This window comes from Trachemys scripta, chromosome 14 (genome assembly GCF_013100865.1).
Source record: "Trachemys scripta elegans isolate TJP31775 chromosome 14, CAS_Tse_1.0, whole genome shotgun sequence".
In the NCBI taxonomy this organism is placed as follows: Eukaryota; Metazoa; Chordata; order Testudines; family Emydidae; genus Trachemys; species Trachemys scripta.
Window position 1 is genome coordinate 19,308,884 of NC_048311.1, and position 16,019 is coordinate 19,324,902.

Genomic DNA, 16,019 nt, shown 5'->3' on the forward strand with positions numbered 1-16,019 from the left:
ATAGTGGGTGTTTCATGTATCGAGGGCTGGGTAATAACATGAAAGGGCTCCATGCTTATCAAACTAAACTGGCTCTTTATTAAGAGAACTATTTACAGCAGTGCTGTAACTCCAGCGAATGTTCTGGCCATGTGAAGGCAGACAGAGTTCCTGTGCCTCCTGCAATTGGCGCCCCACGGTCCATGCAGGTGGCTACAGTGGGCAAGGAAGGGACCATTCAGGGATCTCTGGCTACTCGCTGTTTAGCACAAGGCCTCTATGTTTATTTGACTGTTGGCTGCTTGGTGAAAAGCCTAGAGGAGACTAGAGTGGCCTCTTACTGTACTTCAAACCTCCCCTCCCCTCTGTGTAACTGTGTCTTCACTCGTTAGGCCCGGGCAGTAGCTGTGTGATATGTGGCTCCATGCAATGCCTGAATCTGGAGTGAGAGCCTCAGCTTCCCTTCCCGCAATGGGAGGTGAGATGTAGTTATGAGCAAAGCCTTAGAAACGAGCGGGAATGGCTTCCATTCTGTGAGAAGAGAGAGGGAGCCAGTGAAGGGACTTAGGTAGGCAGTCCAGGAAGAAGATCAAGTGAGCTGCTCCATATTCAGTTGATGGAAGGGGGAGAGGTGGGAAGCTGCGGGGGGGGGGGAGGGGGGTTAGAAAGAGGGCAGTTCTGTTGGTGCAGGTTAAAGAGAACCTTGGTTCTTGCAGAGAGACTGGAGAGGATGGGGCAGGTTTTAGAAGTGTTATCAGGCAGAATGTGGCAAGGTCCTGGATCGGGAGAAAGAAAGGGAGGAGTCAAAGATAACCCTTCATCTGAGTGATGGGGAAGGGACTGGAGTTGTCCCTGATGAAAGGGGAGAGCGTAAAGAGGAAAAATGAGACAATCTACTTAATCAAGGGCCTGTCTGGAGCTGTAGTGAGACATTCACAAGTAGGTACATTGAAGAGACAGGAAGAGCTGGGGTGGGGAGAGAGATCCAAGCGTCACGGACACGGAGGTGATGAGACCATTGGAGGTCATGAGGAGAGAGGTGGGGAAGGAGAGGTCCAAGGACAGATCTGTGGGGAAACATCAATATAGAAGGGGATGGGCAGAGGAGCAAGAGGACTTGCTGAAAGAGCAGTCAGGGTGGTAGGAGGAGGCCCAGGAAAGGACAGAGTCATAGAAACCCAATGGCAATTTCAATCAGCACAAGATAAAAAGGAAGGTCATGGGACAGACTCAGAGTAGATAGAGATGGAAAAGAGCTACTGAACTAGATAGCTAAGCCCATCCCCCTTGTGAGAGCAGCAAACAGGCTCCTGACAGAGGACATGTCAGATGTGCTGCTGATAGTGTGCGTGATCTTAGCCAAAAGGCCATCTGGAAAGCTTTATCTCCTACAGGAGAGAGCTCGGGTCAGAGACAATGAAGGGAAGGGTGCTCTGGGATAAACTGTCTGCGAAGGTAGCATATGCCAATCATCACTGAAGGGTTAGAGAAGGAGCTGACATTGCATTAGATGTAAGGACACAGGGACAAATTCTGATCATCTTACTCCCTGGAGTAGGCCTGTTGACCTCAGCGGAGGCAGCAGGGTCTACTAGACTTGGGAGATCTGAACTTCTCTCCAGCTTCTCCCCAGCTTAGGCAAGTCACTGTCTCTCTGTGCCTTGGTTTCCCCATCAGTAAAATTACGGTAATGATATTTCCCTTCCTGTGTAACGTGCTTTGTGATCGTCACATGAAAATAACTAAGTATTCATCCATACAGAAGAATCGCTTCATTGTCCAGCACTTCTCTCAAGCATCAGAATCCCCTTACATTTAATTTTAGTATTGTTTACATTTAAGGGCCCGATTCTCTGCTGGCTAATCATTGATGCAATGGGGGAATTTTGTGTGGGTGAGGAGTGCAGGACTGGGTGGGTCCTGGCAGAACATTCTCCATTGCCCCTTGAAACTCCGTCCTTAGAAATCGCTAAACGATACCAGCCAGTTATTCAAAAGAGTATTTTATTGAGCAGCCAAGGGTCCTGTCATGCCACTCACTCCAGTGAGGGGTTCTACTTGATACTGATGGCAAGATACAGGCCAGCGTTTCCCTACAGCCTTCATCTGCGACTCCTGGCAGGCCAGATGCTGTGCTGTTTTGCCCTCCCGTGTGTCCACTTCATGAGGCCGGAGCGGCAGCTGTATCATTATTAAGCTGGGTGATGTCAGCAACTAATACTCTGCGCTTACTGCTGCTTCTCTGCAGTGAGTGCAGCTGAGTGAGGGTCAGATCCGATTTTAAAGCAGGAACTCCAGGCAAGGGGGATGCAGTAGAGAGTACAGACATGCTAGCAGGATTACAGTTCTTGGCAATCGCCCCCTTAATGAATGCGCTGGCTTCCTAAGCGACTAGATGAATAGGCTTAGTGCTTCAGCCCTCGGTCTTGCACAACAGATGCAGTCAGTCTAAACACTGCCTGTCTCTCTTCCATTCCCACCCCCCCCAAGCTAGAGACGTTGAGCCTTGTACATTGGCCCAGCTATATCTGTCTTGACTTTGTTTTGGCTGTCAATGTTTCGCCTGATGAGATACAGTATTTAAATTCTGCAAGCAATGCTTTGAAAGGGGGGCGGGGGGAAGGGAAAAAAAAGACCTAGACTCAGATCCTCCTGTAGCAATATTCTTCAACAACGTTCCTCCGCTACGGCACTGCACCATAAAATACTACGCTGCAGTACGACACCGTAAAACACCAACACTGGGCATAATGACTGGTGTTTTATGGCTCTTTGCGGGTGTAACTTTGAATTATCGTCTGCTGTAAAATCCTGCAGTCTGTTTAATGGGATTCATTCTAATGAAATGTGCTGGCTCTTTCTCCCCTGTGCCCATGTTTATACTTCCCCGGGGTTTTCTCTGTACAGAAGTGAATATGGAGCTGGATCCTGAGTATTGAAATTCAGACCCAGCTCTGGCATTTGCACCTGCCAACGCTGAGAGTTGTGCAGATCCAGCGGGCTTAGTTCAGGCCAGCTGGGAAATTTGCATCCAGGTTTGAATTCTGACCCTCCTCCCCAAAATTCAGGTAGGTCTGGATGCGGAGTTTTGGATCAGACCATCTCTAGCTGCATGGGCCTGATCCCACAAGCTTCTCTGAGCCCTGCTCCTGCACCTTGCTCTGCGCAGCTGGACTTCATTGACTTCAATGGGGCTTGAAAGGCAGGGATCTGCCTATGCAGAGCAAATTGGGTTGAAGTCCCATGGAGTTCATTAGTGGTTTGCAGAATATATAGACTACATAACTTCTGCTATGTTTTCCATCCCCAGCCACAGACTGTATTTCTAGACTGAATGATGTTTACAAAGACAGGCATAAAAGCAAAGTCCCAGTTAGACAGTGCAGTTTATTGTGCGTCTCTGGCTCCATAACACACTGTCCGTTTAGCCTCACAAAATGTCAGGGGCCTTTGCAGACAGCAGACTACTAGCAACCTTAAAGGTGTGGTACACAGAAAAGAAAATCGTAAGTTATCAATTTGTGCGCCTCCATTTCTTTTAGTGATGATGTCAATTGCCAATGTTACATAGTCGGTCAATCTGAGTTTTGCTTTTATTCCCTAAAATCGATGACGTTTTATTCTGGAAAAAACAGATGCAAAATCTGGTTTAAGTTTAACATTTGCCTTTAACCTGTAATTTGCTCCAACCTAACCTTGGCTGCCAGGTTATAGCTGCTTGGTGAGTGCTCAGCGTCAGGACTAGAACTGGATGAATGGCTGCAAAAGAATTCGAACATGCATGTGAAATCTGATTTGTGATTTGATCCATCCGTGCGGTCTCCTTTTCTGCAAACTTTCACAGGCCAGTCTTCTGTTTGCACTAATATTTAAGGATGAGCTTTTCTGTGTGCAGATATGGGTATTTGTACCGGAAATACTTGCCAACCATTTTCTATAGAAATGCAATGACTTGGCGTGTCAAGAGAATAAATGTGATACAAAGAGCAATGGTAGTGTTCAGCCACCAGAAATACAGAACACCATGTAACTGAGTGTATCCTCCATCTCTTATCGTTTTTATAAGGGGATCAAAAGAGAGGGTAGCTGCCCCATGAAATAATAATATTGGAGCTCAACAGATATGAAAAGAAGGAGGCATAGGGTTGCTGGAAAGTAAAATATAAGCCCTCAGTCCTGCTGTAAGGTCTGGGTGGGCAGATTTCCCCATTGACATCATTGGAACTCCATGCAAGTGCAGGAGGTCTGCTCCCCCAGACGTTCTGCAGGATCAGGGCCTAAGACTCTGTTTGGCAAACAGAGATGCAAGATAGTGTGTCAACATGGGGGAAAAAGGGGTGGGTGAAATGGAGAAATTGTTGTTTGTAAAACTAACATGCAAGCTGCAGGGAAAAATAAAGTGAACTAAAATAATATAGTGTGCTCGAAGGGCCAGTCCTGCAATCTGCATGGGAGAAAAACTCTTGTGGCAGTGTCTGATCCCCACATGTGTCTTGCCTCTGCATGAACTGCAGTGTCAGGCATTGAATCAGTGTTGTCAGCTCTTGGATGTGATTGCTAGTCTCATTTTTGGGCGGGTATTTTTCTTAAAGCTCCAGCTCCTGGAGTCATGTGAACATGTGAGACTCTCAGTTTCCATTAAAAAAAAAAAAGAAAAAGGTAAGTTTCTAGCCCCCAGAGCTTCAGAAAAAAAGCTTGAAAATGAGACCTGAGTGTACCCCAAAGGTTCAAAAACCAGAAGGCAAGTAAAAGGAACCCCAAAGTTATTGTTTTTGTAAAATCTCATTATTTAAGGGCCTGACTCACGATTTTGTGGTTGGCAATGCTGCGTGTGTTCTTTACAAGAGAATCAAAAGCAATTGTTTGAAGTGAAAGACATCCAGCATTTAGTATGTTTAGAGCTTTGGGTGTTTGCACTAATTTATTGATCCTTCAGAGAAACAGGAAGTTATAAATGAAAGAAATGCGGAACCTCTGGAGCAGAGAAAAGCCATTAGTAGTTTCATTCATCACTGAATATACATCTTAGGGCAACATGGTCATTTATCTGATTTCATACATGCCTCTCTGATTTAGTATTGTAGCAATTGTGATATCAACTTAAAGTAAATTCACGTGACCCTCCATTAATTTGCATGGCAGGATTGATTAATTTCTAGCATTTTTAAAGAAGTTTCTGTTTTCCAACATTTATATATGAAAATAGGTCAGAACGATGATATTTAAAAAATGGCATCATGTTCCCATGGAATCTTGTTCTGGAGCTGATACTCAAGTAGTTTGGGGAAAAGTGTGTTTGTATGTATGGGAACTCCAGAAAGCATTAAGGGGGTATCTGAGGATAAATAATAATAATCTCACATTTTTATAATGTCTTTCCTCCCAAAGTGCTTTACAGCCGTTATATGGAGAGCACCAATGAAATGCAGCCACTTCTGGGGTGGAGCCTGACAATCACTTCACAGTACAATGCGAAACAAGGACGTAAGTGGGGAAATGAGGTAAAACCTCTACACTTAAAAAAAGAGCCACTGATTTATCATGTCTGTACAGAACAGACAGTGCCTCTGGGTGGGATCTATGAAGGGACTTCGGCATTGCAACACTAAGCGCATGGTGCCTAACTTTTAGGGGCGGGAACACATCACGATCCCCAAAGCTGAGTTAGGTGTCTAGGCTCCTTCTACAACAAATGGGGAGAAAGGCGCCTTAGAATGGGATCCACAAAAGCCACCATGCTAGGCGTGGAGCCACCTAAGTTCCCAATGGGAGATGCCTATGAGAGTGGTACGTACTAAGTCTTGCCCCTCTCTTGGAGACAGGCATCTCTATTTAGCGATCCCTGCTAGCGATCCACAAATGGGAACTGGAGGCAGGCAGTTTAGGGGGAGACCCCTGTTCAAATCCTTTCTCCCCCTCTGCCATGGATGAATGCTCTAACCACTGGACTGAAAAGTTATACTGTGGGTGGCAGCAGCTTCTCCTCTGGCAGGATTTTGAATGGGCCCCGATCCCATAGGTGGCCCCTGAGCACACCGACCAGATTGGATCCTGCATGCAATTCAGGCATTTGCCTGCCTATCTTCCCCGGGATTTTGAATCGCTCTGGGGTTAGGTGGAGACAGGTGTCTGGATGCCTAGACAGATGCAGTGCACGGGCCCCCGGGTAGAAATGTAGGCGCTGAGGAACTTTTGCCCTGACCGCTTAGGAGCTGAGCGCGTTCAGGCGCCTACAGGGTTTGGTGGAGTTCTCTGGCCAAAACTGGGGCTTAGGCCCCTAACGCCCAGACTTAGGTGCTGACGTACCTTTGTGGCTCTGGGCCTAGGTTTTAAAGTATAATCAGCAAGGTACTGGGGCCCTGATCCTGCACTGAGCTCTGCGGGTGGATCCCCAGTGCAATCCATGGGCAGGGAACAACTGGCAGGGCTGGGGCCCAACGTCTGGTTTTGCAAAAAAGACACATTTGGCCCATTTAAAGGGAGTTCCAAGACCGGTCTAGCCTCAGTGGAAAGAGCCCATCGCCCCCGTCTAGTGAGCTCCCGGCCAGGATAGGGAAGGTGCTGTAAGCACTTGGGTGCCCCTTTGGTGTGGCATTGTGGAATCCCTCGGGAGGTCAGGCCCGGTGAACAGACGTGTCTAGCGAATCCTTCCAGCCCCTTGCGCAGAGGGAGGGGAGCGGCAGGGCTCGGGAAATCCTGCGCAGGAGAGCGGGAGGGACCCCACACCGGCTTCTCCATGCACAGAAGGTACCTCCGGCAGGTGGCTTCTGGCCTGGGTCCAGCTCGCGGCTGCAGGGCCTGCCGCTGAGCAACTGGGGCTGCTCCTCTCTCCCCGAGCCGGGGCTGGACCCGGGGCTGGACCACCCGTTCTGCCCCCCGAGCCCAGACCCTGCCCCAGCTGGGGCGCTGCTGCTGCAGCCAGGTGAGCTCGTGCAGCGGCCTGCAGGCGGCTCCTGCCCCCACCCCGGCCCGGCCGGTGACAGCTGCCTCCTCCCCGCCTCCATTGGCTGGCGAGCCGCCCTAACGTCAAGGCGGCGCCCAGCCCCCCGTGCAAAGGCTCCGCGCGACTGCCGGCGCAGGGGGAGAGGATGCTGCTGCGGGCAGGGGCTGCCTCCCGGGCCTCCGGCGGCGGCATCCTCAGCCCAGGCGATGCAGGCACCACCCCCCGCCCCTGGTGAGCCGCAGTGCTCCAGGAGGGGCCCCCGCTAGCCCCAGCCCAGCCCGTGCATTCAGCTCCGGCGAGGAAGGGATGGGAGTGAGGGCAGCTGTTCCTGTCCCCTGCTCAGCAGCAGGAGAGTCAATGCGGCAGCCTCCCCACTGAAGGAGCAGTGGGCAAAGCCAGTGCGGTTGCCTGAGGACACTGGGAGGCTGCCCTGCTCCTCCTCCTCCTCCTCTCCCGCTTGCATTGCCTGCTCGTGCATTCATCCCGTTAGGAACACCCCAGCCCAGCCCAGCCCCTGGATTCCCTCTGCAAGGCTCAGCCATGGGGGCGCTGACCAGCAGGCAGAACGCAGGGGTGGAAGAGGTGGACATCCCTTCTAATTCAGTCTACAGATATCCTCCTAAATCCGGTAAGGCTTAAAGAGCGGGGACATATGGGAAGCAATGTGACTGACCTGTGCATGCTCAGGAGGTAACTCCAACCTCAACTAGTCTCGCAATCGTTTCATCCTGTGTGGCGAGGGAAAAGGGCTGGGCCGGTCCTTTTGCAGGGTGGGAGGCGATGCAGTAGTTTCTGAAGTTGATCAGTTTTCGTGGAGTTTGTTTCAGGAAGAATGAGCTTCCAGGCAAAGGTTCTCAAAGGTCTGGACTGCCCTAAATCCTCTTTTCCCTTGCTTGCATACTGATACTTTGTAAGGCTGCAATATTTTTACATGGGGCCTGAATTATATTGGTGACATTCATAGCACCGTGCTCACTGGTAAAGAAATGACCTTTCTATTCTATTTGTTTTATTAATTGTATCTAATGTGGATATAGCTATAGGGCTAAATCCAGAGACTTAAGTGAGTTTTACTCAGTCCTTGCTTTGGCAAAATTCCCTTTGAAGTCCCTAGTAAAAACTGAACTGGGACCACAGCATCCCACAATGAATTGCTACATACCCATCTTTGTATGTGCATGCATGGAATACACATTAACCGTAAATGTGATGTCTTGTGTATGTTCACACAGGTTGGAATGTTTGGCTCGTGTGTTACTTTCATTTAAAAAAATGAAATGCATAAATGCTGGGTGGGGGTTATAAAATTCTGGCCTGTTACGCAAAGCTGTATCGTCAGCTGTTCTTGCCAGCGTTATGCATTATTTGTGTGGCACGGAAAAGAACGGGTTACGAATATTGCAATAGCGAGGAAAGAACTTTGGGTTCTGGTAAGAACTTCGGTAAGTACAGATTCAATTCCAGTCTGCCAGCTTAATGATTCTCTTTTAAATAGCAGATTGCACCTTGTCACGACAATTTAGCAATGCAAACAATTGTCTGGCTTTAAAAACTTAGCTGTATCATGTTCCACTTCAAAACACAAAAGAAAAATGAAGAATAATTCCCAGGGTGACAATATCACTCAAGGCACTAGGGGCTTGTGCTCTTACAGATACTCACCAGGGCTGCATGTTATTTTTAAAACCATTGTTTTAACCCATCGGGTTCCCTGTTGACCAATCTGAGACCAACCCTTTCCCTGAAGATTTCGTGAGTGTGGTTTGCAATTCTCCTAGTCGATGAACCTGTGCTTCTGACATGATCATGCAGGCAGGATGCCTGGTCTAGATGAAACCACACAGCATTGAGAGTCAGCAGTTCTGGGTTCTGATCTCGGCTCTTCCTCGTGGAAAAGCGGGTGACCTTGAGGAATCACTGACCTCCTTTTCCCCCCTGTATAATGGGAATGCCAATATCTATCTTCTGAAGGGTTAATTCAGTAATAATTATGAAGAGTTTTGTGATCCTTGGATGGAAGGTGTTATGGATGTGCAAAGTATTACATTATGGGGTGCATATTTTGAAGATATCTTGATCCATTATGCATTGTACTTGGTTTGCAAAATGAGCCTGAAGCACTGAATATTATTAACAGGTTAAGGTAAAAGCTAAGGGTCTTCAGTGCTATAAGAAACTACTAGCTAATTACTAGCAAGGACCTTTTTAGAAAGAATTACTGCTAACATAAACTGTGTTTCTGTACTGAAAATATGTGCTTGCCTTTGTAATAGCCAGCATAGCTGGAATTGGCCTGCCGAAACATCTGTCTGGTTATTGGCATTTAACAATATCATTTCCACCAATCACACGACAAGGTGTATTCTGGTGGGGGTCATCATTTTAAACAGGTGATGCCTGCTGGTTTTAATCTCCTCTTGATGCACACATGGGAGTCGCACGTTTTTACAGCAAGGGGAGTTATGCAGAGTCCCTGAGTACTGCAATAGATACTGTGAGCTTGGCATGTGCTGGGACTGCTGGAGATGATTCTCTTTCCACTTTCCCATGAGCCGCTTTAAATGCTGTCATTTTTGTTGCATCCTTTTATTTTGCCTTCCTTAACTGTAACTAAGCTTTGCATCGTGACCTGATGGAAAATCTTTGGGAAACGAGTGACATTTACAGTAGGTATCTAAAGTTCAGAAGGAAAACTGTGAAGAGGAGGAATGATAGCTTTGTAGTTAAGGTATTGGACGAGTACTTGAGAGATGTGGATTTAACTCCCGGTGCTGCCACAGACTCCCTGTGTGACCTTGGGAAAGTCATTTAATCTCTGTGCCGCAGATCCCCATCAGGAATGGTGGAAGCTTCCTAAAAGTGGGGGGGCCACCAGTGCCCAAATCATGACTCCACCCCCCATATTGCCCCTTCCCCCGTGGCCACACCCCAGGGAATCTATTCCTGGCTCTGTCATCCCAGGCAAGTCACTTCACCTTTCCGAGCCTCAGTTTCCCTACCTGTGAAATGGGGGTGATAATACTTCCCCCACTTACTTCACCGGGATTTGAGAGGCGGAATTCATCAATGTCTGTAAGCTGCTTTGCAGTCCTCAGATGGAAGATGCTGAGGAAGGGCAATGGGTTAGTTTAGTATTACCATGATTTAATGTCCTCAAAATGTCAAGGAGTGAATAGACTGGAGGCCGCAGTGCTGGGGGTAGATGTCTTTTTCCTACTCCTCAATAGAGTGACCTCTGCATGAATGAGAAGGACTTTCTTATCCTCAGTTCAGTTGCTTGGCTGAGCACCTGCAAAGCTCAGTTCAGCTGCTAGGTGTTTTAGATGATTGGTTGGGTCCAGGTTATCGGTGGAGAAGTCAGGTGTTCTAGAGACACTTACAGACGCTGTATCAAATCTGGTACTGGAGCACTCTGTTACCAGGCCAAGTGCAGCGTGGTGCAATAGGGCAGGTTCTAGCACTGTCTGGGTTCCCCCATGTAAATTTTTTTTTTTTAGTGTATCTTGGGTCCAAAGTTGCAAGGCTGGACCAGGAACTAAAGTAGTAATTCACCAAGTCAGATGTTTACCAGAAGTTGTGTTGGGAGCAAATACCACCATCTGAACCTAAGATGAGCTGGGACTAGTGACCAAGAGAGATTACAATTGTTTTGCTTGTGATTTTAAGTGGGATTTTCTTTCAATTTTTGCGGGACAGCTGAGTTAGAAGAACAGTTCTGGGCAGCGGTGGGAGAGATGCTTGCAGTGCTGATTTCTACAAGTGTCATGCATCGCTTGTGTGAAGTGTAAACATTCTCTGAAATGCAAAAGTTGGGAATGTAAATCTAGAGATGGGTGTATTATTAAAAGTAACCTTCTCCAGAGGTGCGGGAACACAATAGCTGTAGCAAAGAGGGAGCGGTGGGGCTCAGAACGTATGCATGGTCCTTGGTTCCCTGCTTCTGAGGTGCAGAGATTTTGCAGCTCCTATTGTTTTCTCATAGATTTAGGGGTCCTGAGCCTAACTGATCAGCCTGTAGCATGGAGCTTGTCAGTTGCCCTTTCCTTTACTGCGTGAGTGTCTTCTTCTACCCAGCCATGGCTGTTTCTCTGTTGAAAGTCTGAGACGCTGCTTTGGCCAAAGTCATGGTTCTGCTGACTCAGGCGCTTTACTCATGCGTGCAAGTCGTCAGACACGTGCAGCCATATTAATGAAATATGGCCGTGTCCTCTTGCTTCTCGTTAAGCTGGGTCAGGGCGGTTATGCGAAGAATTGAAATGCGCTATTATTCATTGTGTGGAAAAAGGTGACTCCCTTTCTCTGCTCCCAGTTGCATCTAGTTTCCTTTCTACTGGCTGGAAGATGCAAGTAACTCAGCTTGCACCCCAGGTTTAAGGGTGAAATTTACTTCAACTCACTAGTCACGCTCTACGCTGGTGAAGCGTGCAGGAGGCTCTGTGGGGGCGATGCACCAGGGCTAGATTGTGGTTCTGTAGCTCCTTCTCCGTGCTCTGTGGGCTGGAAGAGTGGCTGTAGCGTCTCTTGCATCCCTCACGTGAGATGTTTAGAGACACTGAATAGGTGTAACGGTGGACACTGTGCCTGTCTCCTAGACAAATAGGGGGAGCATCCGTTCATAAATCTCCTGTGCAGCAGCTCTGCTGGCATCTCCGCATGCAGAGCCCCGCCATGAGATGTGGAAGCCAATTTTGAAGACTGTATGTACTGGGATAAGTCCGTGTATCCAGAACCCAACTGGAATCAAGATGCAGGTGTTTAACAGTGAGGGTAACTAACTGTTGGAACAGATCACCAAGGGTTGTGGCAAATTCCCCATCATCTGGAGTCTTTAAATCTATTCCTGGCTCTGTCTGGATGTCTTTCTAATGGATGTGTAGTTCAGCCTCAGGTCGTTGGACTATTAGGGTATGTCAACACTGCAGGGAAAGACCCTTGGCTGGCCCGCATCAGTGTTGCAGTGTAGATGTACTCCTGAGGCAGGAATCGCTGGGTGAGACTCAGGTCTGTGTTATGTAGGAGCTCAGACTAGATGATCCTAATAAACTCTTCCAGCCTTAAAATCTGTGAAAGCTGCCACCTGCAGTGCAGAGATCTGAGTTCACATCGGGTCTGATAATTGGGCGCTCACTGTCACACTGGGCCTTATCCATTATGGAATTGGCTTCAGAAACTATTTGTCAAGGAGGCTTGTTTATCTTTACAAGCTGATTTGCCCCACCCAGTGTCCAACCTACTATGGTATACAAAGGTGATTTTTATTGAAATGCACATACTGAATCTAAGGTGCTCTGAGCATACAGGTGGCTCTGACATGAGGAGCAGTGAGGGATCTAATCAACCAGTGACGCCCTGCAAACAAAATACTGAGGTTTGATGCCATGGTTAAGGTGCAGATGAGCTGAGTCATGCTGCCACGCTGATGGAATTGAGCATTCCATCCAGGTGACAGTCAAAAGAAGAGGAAGTATCGTGGTATGATCCAGGGGATTAGGTTAGGAGCCTGTGTGCTACTTCTGCCTTTGCCAGTGCCCTTCTGTGTGGCCTTGGCCAAGTCACGTGACCTCTCTGTGCTTTTGCTTTGCCTCCCACCCATTGGCTACCTTATCTAGATAGAGGGAAGATATTCAGGGCAGTAACTGTCTCTCATGCATTGGCACAGCACAATGGGGCTCTATACTGAGTCAGAGTCCATAGGTGCTATTGGTATACAAATAATACGAACAGGTTCCACTGGTTGTATCAGAGGCTGCCATAGGGACTCAAGGACTCCACGTTTTTGGCTTGTGGCTGCCTATTTGTTTGTTTGTTTAAAAGAAGACTGTCCAGACAGCGTTCTTCTGTTTCGGCTTTGTCCTCCCTGTGCTTTCTCCTGAGGGCTTCTGTCTGGCTTATTGCACTCATCTAAATGAGCCATAACACAATGGGCTACAGCAGGGCCGGCGCAACCCATTAAGTGACCTAGGCGGTCGCCTAGGGCGCTACAGTTTGGGGGGCAGCGACCGCGGCGGTATTTCGGCGGCGGGACCTTCCGCCGCCTCTGTGGGTGGCGGCATTTTGGGGCGGGACCTTCCGGCGCTCCTGGGCTATGGGGGTGGCTTTGAACCACTTCCCACAGTAGGAAATGTAGACATGCATCAGGCCAGCTCTTGAGACAGAGATGATGCCTCCAAAATCACCTGCATCCGCTGCACCTTACAGTGGGGTGCATCAGGTGCTCCTCAGGTTTCTGCCCAGACAAAAGGTGGGATGGAAGGATCCTAGTGCCTGAACTCCTCCCCCCTCCACCTCTCTTCCTTGCATGCCTGCACAGGGTTGGGCATGATCTTGCCCTGAGTTTGCAGTTAAAACACTGCTGACATTCTTCTCTACAGGAAAAACAGCAGTCATCAGCGCAGGTTGATTACAAACAATGTATGCAGGTGTGTGTGTGCGGGGGCGGGAGGGGCTTGCAGGTGGCTGCTGGGGGTTCCCTGCTACAGCCTAAATTACTCTGGCTGGGAAATCTCACAGGGACTGAGATTTTGCGAGCTGTTAACACAGCTGTGGAGAGCAGGTGGCCAGAAGCAGAGGCTTCACTGTACATTTAGAGAAGAATGCCTTATGTGTGTTATTAGTGACATCTTAGATGATCCAATCAGCATTTAAAAAAAAGTAACTGACATCCCCATTTTTAGGGGGCGGGGGAATAACTCAGTGGTTTGAGCATTGGCTTGCTAAACCCAGGGTTGTGAGTTCAATCCTTGAAGGGCTATTTAGGGATCTCAGGCAAAAATCTATCTGGGGATTGGTCCTGCTTTGAGCAGGGGGTTGGACTAGATGACCTCCTGAGGTCCCTTCCAACCCTGACATTCTATGATTCTATTCTATGTTGTTTGCTCCATTTGGATCAGGTTGGATAGTGGCAGTAGCCTGGTCAGTTTCACCTCTTTTTAATCAGTTTCCCTTTAGGGCTGTAATGCACTAGCCTGGCCCAGTTGTGTTTGGAGTCCCAATATGATTATTTATGCATCACCAACAGGGTGCTAAGTGCTTCAAGACAAGGTATGAATGGGGGGGGGGGGGCTCCCAACACATCCGCCCGGTTTTCATTGTTCTTTCAATTTCAAACCCTTTTGTAAAAATTGTCACCCACTCATCTGCCCTGTAACACTGCCCTGTGGTGCACCTTTCAACTGTAAAGTGGTTTCAGCCTTTTGTTCCTAAGAGATGGGATGTAACTAACGTGTAATCCTGAGTATGAAGTGTAATGAATGGTGTGTATTGCAAGGAATGTGGTATAGCAGATTTGGAGCTGAAATTAAAGGCAAAGCTGCAGTCTCAGATGATTGTCAGCAACAGATTCTAGAAAACCTGCAAAACTGGCTTCAGTTGCTTTATGTGCACAGGAGTTCGGGAGAAGTACAGTGCCTATCGGCCCACTTGAGGAGGGAGCTGCCTGTGGAGGGTGTCAATTGATTCCTGTTTAAACTGCAGTGTTTTCTATAGAGCTGGATGGGGCATTATCTTTCCCCACCCTCTCCCTCCTCCTGAGCAAATTCTTCATGATCAGCAAAATGGAAACAGACCCACAGCGATTGGACACTTGCAAGAGAGCTTTATTTGTGCACTTAAATTGATTAGCCCAGCTGCCATTAGCACATGAGCCTTGTATCGCACAATAACTGGAAAAAACTGCCTGCTACTTGCCAGCTTCTTAGCCTTGCGCTTGTCTGTACTCCATGGAGGAGTTCTTTGTCTCGGAGTATACAGTATTGCAGGTGGAACCCTAATTAGATCTCTTCCAGAACAGGACAAACCCAAGATTCCTTCTCTATAGCAATTCACCTGCTGGGTGTTCGACACACACACGAAAAGGAGCCTAGTGGCATCATTTGGATCAAATATGCATTGTGTACATGTGTGACTTCTCTGACATGAAGACGTTGGCACGGGGGGATGCTGATACACGAGGCTTGTCTTAGTGTACAGGTGACATGATGCCTTGTTCAAACTTCTGTTGCGTTTTTAAAATAGCGCAGTTCGCTGATACTGTATTCTTCATTTGTTCCTTGAGGTCTCAGAAGTTTTAAATCTTATTAGAGCCTGGCTCTCCCTCAACAATTTAACCATCCTTGACAGGGTTTTAATCCTCTCGAGGCAGGTGTTGGTTAAAGAATTATAATTAGCCAATAATAGGAAGCTTGTTGCTTGACAGAGGGGACTTCAAACCCCTCCTCCCCTCCCTTCCCAGCAGTGCCCAGGCAGTTAAAGTGTTTGGCTCAAGGGGTGATCTCTGGGAGAATGTTCAAAGCAAGCTCTTCACCGGTGGTGGGGCAAGGTAGCCGGGTTTGCAAGCTTTCCTGCACCTGGGTGTCAGCGTAGAATGAATCTCTAGTCTTGTTGCTCATGGCCTAGGTCCGTGCATGTGTGAGTGACTGAAGGGAGGAAAGGAAGCAAAGTATTAATACTCCAAACCATGAACTGGCGATGGAGCCATTCACTTTGCACTCACTACAGGCTGATCAGGAGCCCTTCTACATAGAGACAGCAAACTCCATGCAACAATGGATCTGTTGTTCTCTTCCCCCCTCCGCCTTTTGCACCTAATTGGGAGGGGAGCATTGGACCAGCACAACCCATTTGCTTCCTCCGTCTCCTCTTTCATGTGGATGAGACAAAACTGTCAATTTACCACTTCTCTCTTTAATCTCCTCTGCCATGACTGACGCCGTTCTGCTGGGCCTATGGAACATTTATAAGGCTTCCCGCTCAATTATTGGTTGAAAAGCAAAGAGTTTTGTAGATGGGCAGTAGCGGAGGTTTGATATTGCAAAGAGGGCTCAAGCATAGCGAGGAGCCAAGACATCTTGCTGTTATCCAGGTTACCTGGAGAAAAATCCAAAGGCACACATTGATCCAGAGCTTTAGTTGCTTGTGTCCAAATGATTTCATGGTAGCTGGAGTGGAAGATAGACATTTCCCCTCCAGTAAGGAGTTGTTTATAGATCTTTTTCCCTGATAACAGAAAAACAAACCAGTCTTGGAAATGTTTTTATTTATTTTTTCCCTTTAATGCTTTTTCTTATTCCATTTGCCAACTTATTTTCCAGACCCTGAC

At 47.9% G+C, this 16,019-nt stretch overlaps 1 protein-coding gene across 2 annotated transcripts in view; it reads left to right on the forward strand.

Moving 5' to 3' along the window:
- The first annotated feature begins 7,052 nt into the window (after nt 1–7,052).
- The window catches only part of RNF157 (ring finger protein 157), an 86,023-nt gene continuing 77,056 nt past the window's right edge, over nt 7,053–16,019 (forward strand). For both annotated transcript variants that reach the window (XM_034790284.1, XM_034790285.1), the window contains exon 1: nt 7,053–7,550. In XM_034790284.1, the coding sequence (XP_034646175.1) occupies nt 7,463–7,550 (88 nt within the window). In that variant the 5' untranslated portion in view covers nt 7,053–7,462. The remainder of the gene's footprint in view (nt 7,551–16,019) is intronic.